Here is a 16872-nt window from a genome sequence, read left to right on the forward strand (position 1 = left end):
CAGCAGATGGGTGAAGGCAGAGCTTCTGTCATGCGTTCTCTTTTGAAGTTGGTCCGGGACATCTATTTCTTGAGTAGGACATAGGTAGGGTCCCAGGAACTGGTCTAACTAATGGAAGTTGGGCCTCGTGGCTCCTTGGCCTCCAGTACTAATGACAAATTCTCTTCCTCCTGGGTTTTTTTCAGCGCACCATCAGCCCCCACTATTTCAGGTGAAAGGAGAAGCCCCTGCATGGTTCCACGGGTATTGGCTCTGTCCACAGAGATGTGGAGAGGAAGTGGATGTAGGGTAGGATCATCTTCAACCTAGAACTTGAGCTCCATCTCCCTGGAACAATGACCTCTTGGATACTGTTTGAGGTCCATTTGAAAAAAGAAGTACTTGGTAAGCTCAGGATCCATCTGAGTGACCATGGGGCCAGTGGGAGGGGACAAGAAGAGCAGGCTTCTCCCTCTCCTTTTGGAACAGTCACTCATACTTCTCCTTTCTCCTAGTGCCTCAAGTGCTATAGGAATGCCCTGGAAGTGTCACTACTTCCAGCCCCAGATGGAAGCCCCCTTTTATTATTTTTCAATCTCCATTATGTCTCTAGATATTTTCCCCTTTTTTGTTCTGTATTTTATTTACACCCACCTGTTTTTTTGTCCTTGATCAGTGTTGCCAGAAATATGCCTAGATTATCAGCCTTTGTTTTTTTTAATATTCTGCGTCTTTAAAAATTATTTATTTATTAAAAATTATGATAAAAATGTACCATTTTTAAGTATACAGTTCAGTGGCATTAAGTATATTCACACTGTTGTGCAAACATCACTGCCATCCAGCCACAGAACATTTTTCATATTGCAAAACCGAAATTCCATACTTGTTAAACAATATCTCCCTATTTCCCCTACCCCAGCACCCCTGAACTTTCTGTCTCTAAGAATTTGGCTATTCTAAGTACCTCATATGAGTAGAATAATATAGTATTTGTCATTTTTGTGAAACAATATTCCATTGTATGTATTTATCACATTTGGTTTATCCATTCATCAGTCGATTGGTTATTTGGGTAATTTCCACCTTTGGGCTACCATGAATAATGCTGCTATGAACATTAGTTGTACAAATATCTCTCTGAGGTCCTGCTTTTGATTTTTTCGGGTATATACCCAGAAGTGAATTTGCTGGATCATACGATAATTCTATTTTTAATTTTTCAAGGAACTGCCATACTGTTTTTCATAGTAACTACACCACTTCATATTACGACCAGCAGTGCACAAGAGTTCCAATTTCTCCACATCCTCTGCAACAGTTATCGTTTTCTGTCTTGTTTTTGTTTTATAATTGCCATCCTAATGAGTGTGAATCCCTATTCTTTTAAAGTCTCCATTTCACTCATTTTTAGCCTTATCATTTTTATTTTCTTCCTTCTCATTTCTTCAATTTTGCCCTAATGTTCATTTTCCAACTTCTGGAGAAGAAAGCTGGGTTGTGTGATTTGCTAAATGATAAGAGGAACAACAGAACAAGAAGACTTAATCATTATAAACATATTTTTGCACCTAATAACACAGCCTCAAAAATCCATCAACCAACAACTAACAGAAATGCGAGAAGAAATATATAAATCAACAATTAATAGTTGATTTTAACACACCTCTTTCAGAAGCTGATAGATTAAACAGAGATACATAAGCAGAGATACTGAATTATAATTAATAAACTCAAATATTAGATACATACAAAAATAGAAGACGAACAGTGGACATCCCTGGAGAGAGTAAAAATAGGAAGAGTGTCAAGGCCAACTTTTAAATTTTACTCTGTATACGTATGTATTGTTAGGATTTTGTACAATGGAATTTATTTGTGCATTATTTGTAGACTTCAAAGAACAAGAAGAGTTAAAAGGCAAAAAAGCAATAGTGGTTCAACTGGCTGGCTCACATTTTTCCACCACAACACTCTGTCAAAACCTTGATGAAATCAATATACATGGGGATTATTATAATTCCTTTGAAAACTCATTTACAAAGTAAGAAATAAGAGTAATGTGGGAAATTTTATGTGGTAAGTACTTAAGGACTATATTTAGATACAAACAAGCACTTGAGGATAAGGCAAATTGCACTGCTGAACTGCAAAAGCAACTCACAGTTGGTCAGAACACAGGTGTGCACATTTCAATTCCCATCTAGCAAGTCTCCATAGTAGCTAGTTTGAGAGAATGTGTCCATCAACTTTGGAAGAGTAAGAAAAGAAGATTCACAGAGACAAATCTGATAATACTCATCCCAGCATTGGTCAGAAAAGATAGAGCTTTGCCCAACAGACTTTGAGTATTTCTATTGAGATGCATGAAACTAACCTCTTAGCTTCGTGCTACCAGGCAATCAATTTATTAGTTTGCCCAACTTTCCTTGTTCTGAAACCATGCATCAAGCATTTCTGACCCCCAGGCAGTTCTGTCTATATGATTTGAGAATATTGGTGATGTTGAAAGCAGTAAGTCAATCTCTGCAACTATGATTTCTCATGGTAAATCAATTTTGTGGATTCTGATTACATTTTGACTCCCCAAATAGACTATAGAGAGAGAATATGCTAATTATTTCCTGTCCATGTGAGCTATTTATTTTTAAAAATTTATTTTTATTTATATATATATATTTAAATATTTATTTATTTGGCTGCATCGGGTCTTAGTTGTTGCACCCAGGCTTTTTGTTGCAGTGTGCAGGCTTCTCTCTAGTCGTGGCGTGCAGACTCTCTAGCTGTGGTGCACGGGCTCTCTAGTTGCAGTGCGCGGGCTCAGTAGTTGTGATGCGCAGGCTTAGTTGCCCTGCGGCATGTGGGATCTTAGTTCCCCGACCAGGGGTGGAACCCAAGTCCCCTGCATTGGAAGGCGGATTCTTAACCACTGGACCACCAGGGAAGTCCTTAGGGTAAATTTATAAATTGGCATTCTGGCACTTACCTCAGGCTGTGTGTTTTAGTTGGCATGGTCAAGAGCACACTTCTTATCCTAGAAAGTGAAAGGTTAGATATAACTGCCTTCCCTGATGACACGATATATGTGCCACTTCTGGACGGCTGTATGTTCTCTACAAGTTGTTTTACTTGAACCCACTCTGGCCATTGTGATCATCCATTTCCTTTCTAAGAGCTTATATACATTCTGTCAATAATGCAGTTTAAAATTTTCCTGGCAAGCAACTAGAAACTGACTGATTTGAGATTCTAGAATTTATTGTTTCTCCCTTTTTGAATATTTACCTATCTCTGTTTTCTGACACCTCTCTCATAATCATGATTTCTCCAAGAATACTCAGGTAGTTCTGTAAGCAGCCCCTTCCTTCCACTTCCTACCATGCAATAATGTAGGGCCTAAACAGAAAAGAAAGGAAAAGAAAAAGCAAAGTGCAAAGGTCAAATTCTCTTAGATAACTATCAATTTACTCATTCATTCATCCTCTCAACAAACATTGGTGGATTTCTGGAAAGTGCATGCTATAGAGCATTTGAAAGAAATAGAACACAGTGTTCTTGCCCACCGTTGGAGTAGTGGGGGGTGGTTAAAGTGTGTGTTAGATAACGTCTACAATAGGAAACAACTAGCAAACAAGAAAACAACTGCATTACAATACCATGTTTCCAACTTGGATGCCAAATGCTTAGAGTATTTCCATTTGCTTGGTCAGTAGAGTTTTACTAAGCATATAGTAATTAACACAAAATAAGGGAGAGAGTGGTTAGTGTAAATTGAAGTTACTATAGAAATTTTTTGTTAGAACAGTAATCTTCAAACTGGGGTCCTCATACCCTAGGGAAACATGAATCTTTTCCAAGAGGACTCAAGTTCTAGGGTTTAGTTTTGGTTTATCTAGGACTGTTTTGGTTTTAGCACTGAAAGTCTGGCATCCCAGGAAGCCCTCAGTCCCTAAGGCTGGATCTCAGCCTCCGTATTCGCTCCTTCCTAAAACTGATATGACTGAGGTTTTGCCTGGTTCTGCTTTCCTACCACCCACATCTTCATAAGAACCCTTCTCTCACTTTATACTAACCGTACATCTTACTCAGTCCTAATTTTATTATGATGACTTGTCCTGGGGTGAAAAAAACTCCAGGGCACCAAAAAAAGGAGACAATTGGAAATATTGATATGGGCAAAGCCTCCTTTAATCTAGGCATCATAGATCATTGGAAAGGCATCTCATCTTTCACTTATATACTGTGACGATTAATTTTATGTGTCAACTAGGCCAAGGGGTGCACCGATATTTGGTTAAACATTATTCTGGGTGTGTCTGCGAGAGTTTTTCTAGATGAGATTACATCTGAATCAGTAGACTGAGCAAGCAGATTGCCCTCCCAAGGGTGGGCCTTGTCCGATTCATGGAAAGCCTGAATAGAACGAAAAGGTGGAGTAAGGGAGAATTTACTCTCTCTGCCTGTCTTCAAGTTGGAACATCAGTCTTCTCCTGCCTTTGGCCTCAGACTTAGACTGCAACTTACACCATTGGCTCTCCTGGTCTCTGGCTTGCTGACCGTGAACTTCTCAAACTTCTCTGCGTCCCTCATTGCATGAGCCAATTCCTTACAGTAAATTTCTCTCTATATAGATACATAGATAGCTAGATACAGATATAGATATATGCTATATAAATATACACAACTGCATACCAACAAAAGTAGATAACTTAGATGAAACAGACAATTTCTTAGAAAGATACTAATAGGATATATCTCAGATAGATAGATAGACACAGACATAGACATAGATACACAGACATTGATATATCCCATTGGTTTTGTTTCTCTGAAGAACCCAGACTAATACATATATATTTCTGTTAAGGGTATATCCTGGCATTGGAAACAAGGTATTTTGCCCCTCTCTGGGGTAGTCTGAATTCAGATTTACGGTGGAATGGAGAAGAGGTGGTATTAGAAATTTTTATTTAATGACCTTGACTCTTCATCCCTTGGCAACTCTCTAAGGAAGACTTGCTTCTGAGAAGGAAAGAGTCCTGAGAACCTCACTGAAGACCACAGGGCCTCCTTTCATCTAAGAACAAATTCATGGAAAGTCTCATGCCTGGTCTATCAATCTATCTTAAATTTACAGTATCCAACAAGTAAGCAGAAAATCAATAAGGATATAGAAGATTCGAGCAACACAGTAAACTGAATAAACCTAATAGGCATCAAAGAACACTCAACAACAACAGAATATACATTATTCTGAAGTGTGCATGGAACATTCTCCAGAATAGAACATACGTTAGTGCATAAAACAAGCCTCTGTAGATTTAAAAAGATAAAATCCTACAAAGTATGTTCTCCAACCACAGTGGAATTAAGTTAGACATCAATAATAGAATAAATCTAGGAAATTCACAAATATGTAGAAATTAAACAACATATTTCTAAATAATCAGTAAGTCAAAGAAGAATTTGCAAGGAAAAGTAGAAAATACTTTGAGATTAATGAAAACAAAAAACAACATACCAAAACTTATGGGATGCAGCTAAAGCAGTGGGAAAGAGGGAGAATTTATAGCTGTAAATGTCTATATTTAAAAAGAAGAAAAATCTCAAACCAATGCCCTAATCACCTTAGGAAACCAGAAAGGAAAGAAAAAACTAAACTCAAAACATGCAGAAGGAAAGAAATAGTGAGGATTAGAGGAAAAACAAATGAAATAGAGACAGAAAAACAATGGAGAAAATGAAAAAAAGTTTTGGTTTTTTAAAAAGATCAACAAAATTGGCAAAACTTCATCTAGGCTGACGAAGAATAAAAGAGAGAGGACTCAAATTACTAAAACAATAAATGAAAAATGAGACATCACTACTGACCATAAATAAAGAAAAAAGGATTAAAGGGGAACATTATGAACAACTATATGTCAACAAAAATAGACAACTTAGGGGATTTCCCTGATGGTCCAGTGGTTAGGACTCTGCACTTCCGCTGCAGGGAGCACAGGTTCAATCCCTGGTCGGAGAGCTAAGATCCCGCATACCACGCAGTGCGGTCAATAAATAAATAGATAAGTAAATAAATAAATAATTTTTAAAATATAGATAACTTAGATGAACAATTTCCTATAAAGACACAAACTACCAAAATGGACTCAAGAAGATGTAGATAATCTGAAAAGAAATACAACAAGAGATTGAGTTAGTAATATAAAAACTTCCCACAAAGAAAAGCCCAGACCCAGACAGCTTCCCTGGTGAATTCTACTAAACACTGAAATAAGAATAAATACCAATCCTTCACAATTGTTCCAATGAATAGACTAGGAGGGAACACTTCCCAACTCATTCTATGATGCCAGTTTTATTGTGATACTAAAACCAGTCAAGGACATCACAAGAAAACTACAGACAAATATCCCTTACAAATATAGACACAAAATTCCTCAACAAAATTACATGGGAAATTAAGGTTGCTAATCAGCTGACTTTAAAATAGATTATCCAGCTGGGTCCAACGTAATCACACGGGTACTTAAAAATTGAAAAGGGAGGCAGAAGAGTTCAGAGTCAGAAGAATGGTCATGGAGATACAATGGTGCTGGCTTTGAAGACTGAGGAGAGGGACCACGAACCAAGGAATTTGGCCAACCTCTAGAAGCTGGAAGAGGCAAGAAAATGGATTCCCCCTTAGAGCCTCCAGAAAAGAACACAGCCCTGCCAACATCTTGATTTTAGCCCAGTTAGACCCATGTTGGACTTCTAATCTACAGAACTGTAAGATAATATATTTGCGTTGTTTTAAGCCACTAAGTATGAGGTAATATGTTACAGGAGCAATAGGAAACTAAAACAATGGTCAACAGATTTTTGACAAGGATGCCAAGACAATTCAGTGGGGAATGAATAGTCTTTTCTGCAAACGGTGTTGGGACAATTGGATATTTGCATGCAAAAGAATGAAGTTGGGCCCCTACCTCATACTACGTAGAAAAATTAACTCAAAATGGATCATAGACCTAAATTTAACAGGTAAAAATACAAAAGTCTCAGAAGAAAACAACAAATCTTTGTGACCTTGGGTTAGGCAATGTCTTAGATAAGATACCAAAAGCAAACAAGAAAAGAAAAAAATAGAAAAATTGGACTTAATTTAAAAGCTTTTGTGCATCAGAGGAGACAATCAAGAAACTAAAAAGATAACCCAGAGAATGGGAGAAAATATTTGCAAACCATATATCTGATAAGGGACGTGTATCTAGAATATATAAGAACTCTTATAATTCAACAATAAGAACACACAAAAAAACCTGATTAAAAGATGGGCCAAAGATTTGAATAGGTATTTCTCCAAACAAGATAAACAAATAGCCAATAAGCACATGAAAAGATGCTCACCATCATTAGTCATTAGGAAAATGTAAATCAGAATCCCAATATTATACTACTTCACACCCACTAGGATTGCTCAAATCAAAAAGACAGACAATAACATGTGTTGGTGAGGATAGGAAAACTTGGAACGCTTGTACCTTGCTGGTGGGACTGAAAAATGGTAAATTAATTTGGACGACAGTTTGGCAGTTTCTCAAAATGTTAAATATAGACTTATTATGTGATTCAGCAATTCTACTTATAGGTATATACTCAAGAGAAATGAAAACATACGTCCATACAAAACTTGTACAAGAATGGTCATAGCAGCATTGTTCATAATTGCCAAAAAAGTAAAAACAACAAAACTGAATGGGAAAATCTACAAACAACAAATGCTAGAGAGGGTGTGAAGAAAAGGGAACCCTCTTGCACTGTTGGTGGGAATGTAAATTGATACAGCCACTATGGAGAACAGTATGGAGGTTCCTTAAAAAACTAAAAGTAGAATTACCATATGACCCAGCAATCCCACTACTGGGCATATACCCAGAGAAAACCATAATTCAAAAAGAGTCATGTACCACAATGTTCATTGCAGCTCTATTTACAATAGCCAGGACATGGAAGCAACCTAAATGTCCATTGACAGATGAATGGATAAAGAAGATGTGGTACATATATACAATGGAATATTACTCAGCCATAAAAAGGAAAGAAATTGGGTCATTTGTAGAGACATGGATGGATCTAGAGACTGATACAGAGTGAAGTAAGTCAGAAAGAGAAAAACAAATATTGTATATTAACACATGTATGTGGAATCTAGAAAAATGGTACAGATGAACTGGTTTGCAAGGCAGAAATAGAGACACAGATGTAGAGAACAAACATATGGACACCAAGGGGGGAAAGCGGCAGGGGTGGTGGTGGTGGTGGGATGAATTGGGAGATTGGGATTGACATACATACACTAATATGTATAAAATGGATAACTAATAAGAACCTGCTGTATAAAAAATAAATAAAATAAAATTCAAATGTTCAAAAAAAACTGAATGGGAAAACAAAATGTGGTATAACCATATAAAGGAATATTATTTGGCAATAAAAAGGAATAAAGTAATGATACATGGTACAACATGAAGGAACCTTGAAAGCATAACGTTAAGTGAAAGAAGTCAGACACAAAAGGTCACATATTGTATGATTCCACTCATATGAAATGTCTGAAATATGCAAATCCATAGAAACAGAAAGTAGATTTATAGTTTCCAGGGACTGGGGAGAGGGAGGAATGAGGAGTGACTATGGGTGTGAGATTTCTTTTGGGGGGATATAAAAATGTTCTACAATTAGATTGCATTGATGGTTGCACAACCCTGCGAGTATACTGGAAAAACAGTGAATAGCACACTTTAAATGGGTGAATGGTATGGTATGTGAATTACAGCTCAACAAAGCGATTAAGAAAATAGATATTAAAACATATAAGCATATCCAAAGAGAGTAAAACTTAAATGTCCTCACCTCCCCCCCAAAATATAGATGTAAGTATATGAGGTGAAGGATGTGTTAATTAACAGTTAAGAGGATTCCTTTCACAATGTATCAAATCATCATTATGTACACTTGGAAGGTATTACAAATTTTAGTTGTGAATTATACCTCAGTAAAGCTAAAAAACTGTAGAACATAACTAATAAAAAAAAAAAAGCAAACATATAAGCATTATCCCAAGGGGGGAAAAGGTGTGGAGCATGAACCACTGCTCAGAAAGCAAAGAAAACGGGAAGTTGAAGGGAGGGTCCAGCCCAGATAGGCTGTACAGTTGGGGAGAAGCCTGGATGGAGGAAGTGGTGGGAACTGTAAAGTATATGGGCAGAGAGCAGAGGTGGGGGCTAGGCCCTGAAGGAGAGACTGAATGCCCCAAAGAATTTTGCTTGCTTCAGTTTTATCGAGGGCCAGCCTTTGGATGATCTCTGAGAGAAGGTTCTAGAGCCTTGAAGAGGAGAGTCTATGATGTCAGCCCCCGACCTCTGTGACATAGGCACTAGATGCCAGGGACAACGGCCCCAGGAAATGGGGCTCTCAGCTCCCAGCTCCTGAGGGCTGTTGGGACAAAGTGCCCACCTCCCGGAGGCTTTCACCAGCTAGCCCCACTGCTACTGCTGCTACTGAGCGTGAAAAGCCATCTCGGCTGGGGCCAGACTGAGCCAGAGGACATCAGCGTTAGGGAAGACAGGGATTAGGGCAACCAGAGTGCCAGGAAACCAGGATGCTTGCAGAATCTCTGATTCAGGTTTAGGAGAACAAAAACCTGGTAACAGAAGACCTCCGCCTGGCTGAAGGAGGACCGAGAGCAAGGCTCAGACAGAACTCTTGGTCAGAGTGAGTTTCGGGTGACAGACGCTGGGGGCAGAAGGGGGCGTACCCACCATTTGTTGACTCTGTTCCTCTCTCTCCCAGGTCCCACACCGCTGAAGTGCCTTGAGAAACACAGCCCAGAGGAACCCTCATCGGTAAGAGCTCACAGCACCAGAACACCCTCAATTCCTAGTCCCATCTCCGTCCCCATCTCCCAAGCCCCCTCCTCTAACTCCAACCTATCCATCCTACCGTCCTTCCCTACTCCTCTCCTCCTTAGCTCTTACCTTCTCTGGAGCTTTTTGCCAGCTCTTCTGACCCCAAAGTTGACATGGATTTAGGGCCTTGGTGAACCAGCCTGCATGGTACACAAGCCAGAGCCAGAAATGGACCCAGTCTCCCAATATCTCGGGCTCTGTTTCTTTCTCTACAGATCCCATGGGCTGTGTCTTCCTCCCTGGCCCACCCAGATAACTTCTGCTGTCGTTCAGCTCCCAAGAGTCAGTCCTGATTCTCCATCCCCTCCATCCCTCATCACTGGCCTACTGCAAAGAAGTGAGAAGGCAAGTTTAGAGCCAAGCTCCCGTCTGAACACCCAGAGAAGCTGGTGCTCCAGGGCTGGGTGTCTCCTTGGCTTGCCACCAACAGTCCTACCAACACCAGGCTGGAGCCACATTCTGTGCACAGAAGGCCTTGATTTCTCAGCCACTTCTGGCCCCAGAGATACTGGTCCTGCGTCTGCCAGGTCTCTAATCTCTGGGCTTGACGCTCCACTCTCCTCTGGATTCAAGGCAATGTTGACTCAAAACAAGGACCAAGTGCTGCTACAGAACGCAGCACCCCCTGGGCACCCTCCTCGGGGCCCCTCACAAATTGTGGACTCCCTTCCCTGCAAGCTACGACCTCAACCTCCCCAACAATCACTCCGTCACACCCACCCACCTTGCTCTCCTCCCCCATGGTCCCACTCTGCAGGCTCCCATTTCTACTCTTCTGACTCAAATTCGGACTTTGTCCTACATCCCTACTCTTCTTCTCTCCCAAGTTCCCCTTCTTTCTTTCATCAGAATTGCCTCTCTTTCTCCCCACCACATTCTTCCTCGCCCTCCCACTGGCTATACACATCTCCTACTCTCACTCACTCCTCTTCTCCCTCTCAGCCACAGAACTCCTCTCTCCTGGGCTCACGTTGCCAGTCTCCTTCCCACCCCGAAGACCTACCTAGGTCCACTCTCACCTCCCCAAGCCCCAGTCTACCTTCTCGTGGGGTTCACTCTAACAGCCAGACATGCCACTCGCATCAGTACAGGAACACCGGGTCCCCTGGGGGGGAGGGGGGATGCGTGGCAAGCGAGAGGGACCCTGCAGAGTTCAGGGACCCAGGAGCCCTGGCCCAGGCCCTGGTTGTTCATCTGGGGCACCGCCGTATCGCCCACGACCTGCGGCTACTGCTTCTGCAGCGCCTGTGGCAAGGCAAAACCGGCAAGGCCCCGGTTGTGGAGTATCCTGTCTGTCTGGTGTGTCTCCGGCCCCGCAGCCCCTCTTGCCCTATCCCCAGGTCCAGGACTGGACCCAGGCTACTTGCTTTCCCCCAACTACTGCCCTGTGCGCAGGGCCGGGAATCCGGACCACTGCGCATCGGCATTGGCTTTGGCCTCCGCCTGCCTCGGGGCCAGGCCAGGGCCTTGCATCTGTTGGCAGAAAGAAGGCCGGAGGAAGTAGGGCCTCGGGGAGAGGCTGCTCAGGCCCGTGGATGTCAAGCCCAGGCATCTCAAGCCCCAGCAGCTCAGACCCAGGCAGATCTAGGCCCAGGCAACCCCTCCCAGAACGGGAGCTTCAGGTCTGTAGGCCCTCAATCACCAAACTCCATGTGCTGTTCAGGGTCTCAGACTCAGGCACCAAAACAGGCCACTGTCTCCCTGAAGCCCAGACCTTCCTCTGCCTCAAAGAGGCCTGCCTCTCCAGAGCCCATTCCCCGAAAGTCACCACTCTAGTGCCAGAGCCACGGAGGCTCCCTGGAGCACCTCCTCCAAACCACCCCATCCCTGCCCGGCCCCAGATCTCAGGGAGCTCCCGAGACACTCTGAAGGGCTGGCTGGCTGGAGGTCAGGTGTGTTCTCCAGCCCTGAACCCTGGGAGCCCCTTGTGGAGTCTGCTTTCTCCTGGCTGAAGAGGACCAAGGGCACCCGAGGCCCCACTCAGCCTTCAGTGTATCCAATAAAGCCTGACCCTGCAAAACTTGTGTTTGTGTCTTGCTGAGCAGATCCTGTGGGTGGCTGTACCTTCAGGGTGACCAGAACCCAACAAGGGGTGGAGGAGAGTCAAAGGAAACAGAATGACCAAGGAGAGTGAGTGCCATATATCTGAGGAGGGCAAGGGACCCATAAGCCCTGAGCACCTGAGATGTGCAGAGGGCTCTGCCAGGCCCTCCACCCATTTAATTCGATTTGTTGGGACAGATAATGGCATCCCCAGAGATGAAGCCACTGGGCCCCTTCCTCTGGCTGCACCTCAGATTAAAAGGACTCATGCTGATAAGGCCAGGGGAGCAGCAGGAGGTGCCTCCTTGCAGGGAAGGGCAAGCCTAGCGTTCACTGCAGAGAAACACGGGGTCCTCACGTTGGAGATCAGAAATCCAAGGGCCCCCTCAGGAGGGTGGGCTGCGAGGCAGACACCTGCCCTACCTGGGGGCTGAGCTGCCTATCTCTGAGAGTATCAGAGGGGAGCTGTCCCCACCCACAAAAGGTGCAGGAGCGGGTGTGGAGCCTCGAGAATGGCCAATTCCCACCTCTGCCAACTACAGAGTCTAGGTGTTAACCGTGAAGTTAAATAGTGGTTTCCTCATACTAGGAAGCCGTGGAATTGGGATTTGAAGCCAGGTTTGTTTTGAAGTCCACGCTGCGTCCATTAAGAAGCAAGAGAGAGAGGTCACTTTCCGGAGTGTGACCTTGGATAAATCACTTCGTCTCTGGGGTAAACGTAAAGGCTGCGCTTGACGAGTCTGCGTATCACTCCTGAAGTGTGGACAGTCCTAATCCACGGATTTCTTTATTAAAGGCTTATTAACCCTCCTTAACCTTCATTAGCACACCCCGTCCCCGCCCCCCCCACCCCCGCTCCTGCAGAACAAGACATTTTCTTGAAGCTGGTGCGCGCCCCCAACGCCCCGCAAAAAGATGGCGGAGTCTGCCGTCACAAGCGGGCGGAGAACGGCATTCTGGAGCTGGGGCTCCGCCTGCCCGCGGCCGGCTAGTGCTGACGCGTATTGGCGGCTCTGCGCCTGCGCGAGGAGTGCGGGCTCCGTGCGCCTGCGCCTTGCGCGTCTGCGAGACCGGGTTAGGCGGCCAGCGGCAGTGATAGGGAGCCTTGTGTGTAGTTAGAGTTTCGGCAACCCGGCGGCTGTGAGAGGGGTCTGGAGTCCTCCCGGCGGCGACCGGACCAAGGTCAACAGCGACCGGAGCAGCAGTCGAAGGCCGGGCGCGGCATGTCCCCGGTGCCTCGGCGCAGACAGTGAAGCGCGGGGCGAGCGGGATGGGTCGGCGCCGGGCGCCAGAGCTGTACCGGGCCCCGTTCCCGTTGTACGCGCTTCAGGTCGACCCCAGCGCTGGGCTGCTCATCGCTGCGGGCGGAGGAGGCGCCGCCAAGACCGGCATAAAGAACGGCGTGGTGAGTACAGTGCCACTGGGCCGGGTCGCGCCACGGGCTGAGGGCGATTCTGGGAGGGTCTGGGGACCGGCCGCACCCCTGCTTCGGACCCGGCCCCTCCCGGGTGGGAACCCCGGCATGCCGGGCGTCCCGGCGCGAATTTCAATCGAGAACTCACTCACCGGTCAATTGAGACGCTGCTAAGGTAAAGTGAAAACTGCACACGGCGCTACCTAGGCAGGAACGCTTCAGTTCGACCTCAGGATTAGCACCAGGAGTCTTATCCTGGCTTTTTCCGGGGAGGCCACATAGACTTGTCTGCCTGCCTAATAGGAGCGGCGAGTGAAATATAATCTAGGTTTCTTTACTCCTCTGAGCGTCATCATATTGTTCTGCAAACTAGAGGCTTGTTTGCTGTTACAGATTCGTGAGGCTCAAAAACGAAAAAAGGTTGCAAAAAGTCTTTTAAACTAGAAAGTGTAGTTAGCAAAGGGGTAGGGCATCAGACTATAGGATGTTAGTTTGCCCTTGAGGTGCTCTCTGGACCTCATCCTGGTTGCCTCTCCCACAGCACTTTCTGCAACTGGAGCAGATTAATGGGCGCCTTAGCGCCTCCTTACTACACTCCCATGACACAGAGACACGGGCCACCATGAACTTGGCGCTGGCTGGTAACATCCTTGCTGCGGGGCAGGATGCCCACTGTCAGCTCCTGCGCTTCCAGACCCATCAGCAGAAGAGCAAAAACAAGGCAGAGAAGGCAGGTGAGAGCCCCCTCTCTAGCTTTGGGAAGAGGGTTAAATAAGTAAGATCTCTCTCATCTTGGTCTCTGATGAAGTGGGGCTGGAAGTGGGGTTATGGTAGCAGGCGAGAAGCTCGATGTTCACCACTAGAGAGGGGGCCAGTACTACTTACTTTAGAAACCTGGAACCTGGCAGGCTGTTTGTGTTGCAGGTTCCAAGGAGCAGGGGCCTCGACAAAGGAAAAGGGCTGCCCCAGCAGAGAAGTCTGGAGCTGAAACCCACCAGGAGGAGGTAGAATTCAGCGTAGAGAATCTGCAGGCGGTGCAGACAGACTTTGGCCCTGATCCACTGCAGAAAGTTGTATGCTTCAACCATGATAATACCCTGCTTGCCACTGGAGGGACGGATGGCTACGTTCGTGTCTGGAAGGTGTGGTTTGGGGAGGTTAGAGAATGAGTGTCAGTAGCAGCAAGGCCAGAATTGTGAGAAACTGAACATGGGTTCTGGGGAACTTGGGAGTGAAGTCTGCACTGAGCGGCCATTAGTAGAGAAGAGAGGTGAGTATCATTGCGCTCTTGCCGGGTACCTAGGCTAACTATGGTGGTGGTTTGGCTGCAGGTACCCACCTTGGAGAAAGTTCTGGAGTTCAGAGCCCACGAAGGGGAGATTGAGGACCTGGCTTTGGGGCCTGATGGCAAGGTGAGGAGTTGAGTGGGTGGAGAAAGTAGGTGATTATGCTGTTTGTCCAGTAAGTGGATGCCCTAACTATCCTTGGAATCTTGATTCCTGACTAGTTGGTAACTGTGGGCTGGGACCTTAAGGCCTCCGTGTGGCAGAAGGATCAGCTGGTGACACAGCTGCACTGGCAAGAGAACGGACCCACCTTTTCTAACACGCCTTACCGCTACCAGGCCTGCAGGTGTGAGGACCCCGGAGGGTGGCTGAAAGAGGCACAGCCTAGATGTGGTGGGGGAGTGGGAGGAGACTGGGGGGAAGCTGGGGAGGACCGGAGCCCTGTCGGGTGTCACCCTAGGCCTGACCAGGGTGCAGGAGGGCACACACCTCTGAGGAGGGTTGGACGGGCCCCAGGAGCTGAACAGCTTCTCGCCCGGCCCCCAGGTTTGGGCAGGTCCCAGACCAGCCTGCTGGGCTGCGACTCTTCACGGTGCAGATTCCCCACAAGCGTCTGCGCCAGCCCCCGCCCTGCTACCTCACAGCCTGGGATGGCTCCACGTTCTTGCCCCTTCGGACCAAGTCCTGTGGCCATGAAGTCATCTCCTGCCTTAGTGTCAGGTGTGAGACAGTGGTGGCTTGGCTGGGTTTGGGGGACCAGGGGGAGCTCAGGGAGACGTGCTGCCTGAGTCCCTGAGGACTGTTGTTGCTGCACAGACTCCAGGACAGCGAGCATTTTATTGTTTGTTGCAGTGAATCGGGCACCTTCCTAGGCCTGGGCACGGTCACTGGCTCTGTTGCCATCTACATAGCTTTCTCTCTCCAGGTAATGGGTGGAGGTGGGCACAGCCCTGAGGGCTCTTTGGGGTGGGGATTCTAGGCCTGCTTCTGCACTGAGTGTGCAGGAAGGAGTCTGGCCCAGCCCGTAGCGGGAAAGCCTTCTGGGGGCAGAGGCCGTGTTTTCCAGAAGGAATGTTCCCAATTGGGCCTCCCCTCACTAGTTTTCCTCCTGTCCCCAGCGCCTGTACTACGTGAAGGAGGCCCATGGCATCGTGGTGACGGATGTGGCCTTTCTACCTGAGAAGGGTCGTGGTCCAGAGCTCCTTGGGTCCCAGGAAACTGCTCTGTTTTCTGTGGCTGTCGATAGCCGTTGCCAGCTACACCTGCTGCCCTCACGACGTGAGTCATTGGGGTGGGTGGGTGGGGTGGGGGAACCACCCCAGCTTTCGCTGTAGCGAAAACTTGCCTCCTGGAGAAGGGGATGCTTATCTGTCGCCATCTACCCCTCCTTGAATGGTCTGTTCTCTGGGCTGTGATGCTTTGCCTCCTGACTTCTTCCCTCCCCCCCTTGCAGGGAGCGTTCCTGTATGGCTGCTGCTGCTGCTGTGCGTCGGGCTTATCGTCATGACCATCCTGCTGCTCCAGAGGGCCTTTCCAGCTTTTCTTTAGCCTCCCTGCGCCCAGGGAGCCAGGGGCCTGGACACCGCCACCTTCCAGACCAGTGTGGAGGCCTGGAGCCCACTGCTCGCGCCACCTGGGTCCACAGCTGAGGTTGCCTCTGATGAGACTAACGGGCAGTGCCTGCCCTTTCCAGTTGAAGCTTGGCTGTGGCCCTGTGCGACACTGAGTCCTGGGAACCTTGCATTCGTCATCTGTGGATCCGCCCAGGACAGTGGTGTCTGAAGGCCAGGCCACACCACCTGTCTCCTTCCCTCTGCCTACCAGAGGCTCCAGAGTTGAGCTTGTCCTTTCTCCAGAAATATGTGAAGATGCCCAGGAACCTGGAGGCAGTGCTGTCCTTCCTGCAGAAACAGTCGTTTTCTTCTCCCCTCACAGCCTCGTGGCCAGTTGCTCTTCACATTACCCCTGGCATTTGCTGGGGCAAGCACTGGCCTGGGACTTGGTATTAGGGAAGGAAGGGGCAAAAGGAAGGACCAGGCAGTAATCTTTGGGTTCAGCTGGGTAGCTCCAAGCCAGCCAGGCTAAATATGCAGTAAATTCCTGGACAGTCTACCCTAGCCTTGAGAAAAGGGAAAATGAACTTCAGTGCATTAGGCAGGAAAAGTTGATATTTAATAAACAAGTGAAGACTGACCTG

The 16872-nt window shown here is 46.4% G+C and overlaps 2 protein-coding genes across 2 annotated transcripts; both read left to right on the forward strand.

Annotated features, from left to right (window-relative positions):
* Positions 1–114: 114 nt before the first annotated feature.
* On the forward strand, positions 115–12885 carry PRR30 (proline rich 30). Its single transcript, XM_082426323.1, has one exon. It carries the CDS (start codon positions 10077–10079, stop codon positions 11706–11708), a length of 1632 nt encoding a protein of 543 aa, XP_082282449.1. The 5' UTR covers positions 115–10076; the 3' UTR covers positions 11709–12885.
* A 112-nt stretch (positions 12886–12997) lies between these two features.
* On the forward strand, positions 12998–16868 carry PREB (prolactin regulatory element binding). Its single transcript, XM_082426324.1, has 9 exons — positions 12998–13380; positions 13931–14123; positions 14314–14531; positions 14721–14801; positions 14897–15021; positions 15222–15395; positions 15528–15600; positions 15794–15953; positions 16129–16868. The coding sequence occupies exons 1-9, from the start codon at positions 13246–13248 to the stop codon at positions 16221–16223; spliced, it is 1254 nt and encodes a 417-aa protein (XP_082282450.1). The 5' UTR covers positions 12998–13245; the 3' UTR covers positions 16224–16868.
* Positions 16869–16872: the final 4 nt, after the last annotated feature.

This window comes from Balaenoptera physalus (assembly GCF_965194825.1).
Source record: "Balaenoptera physalus genome assembly, chromosome: 15".
Classification (NCBI taxonomy): Eukaryota; Metazoa; Chordata; class Mammalia; order Artiodactyla; family Balaenopteridae; genus Balaenoptera; species Balaenoptera physalus.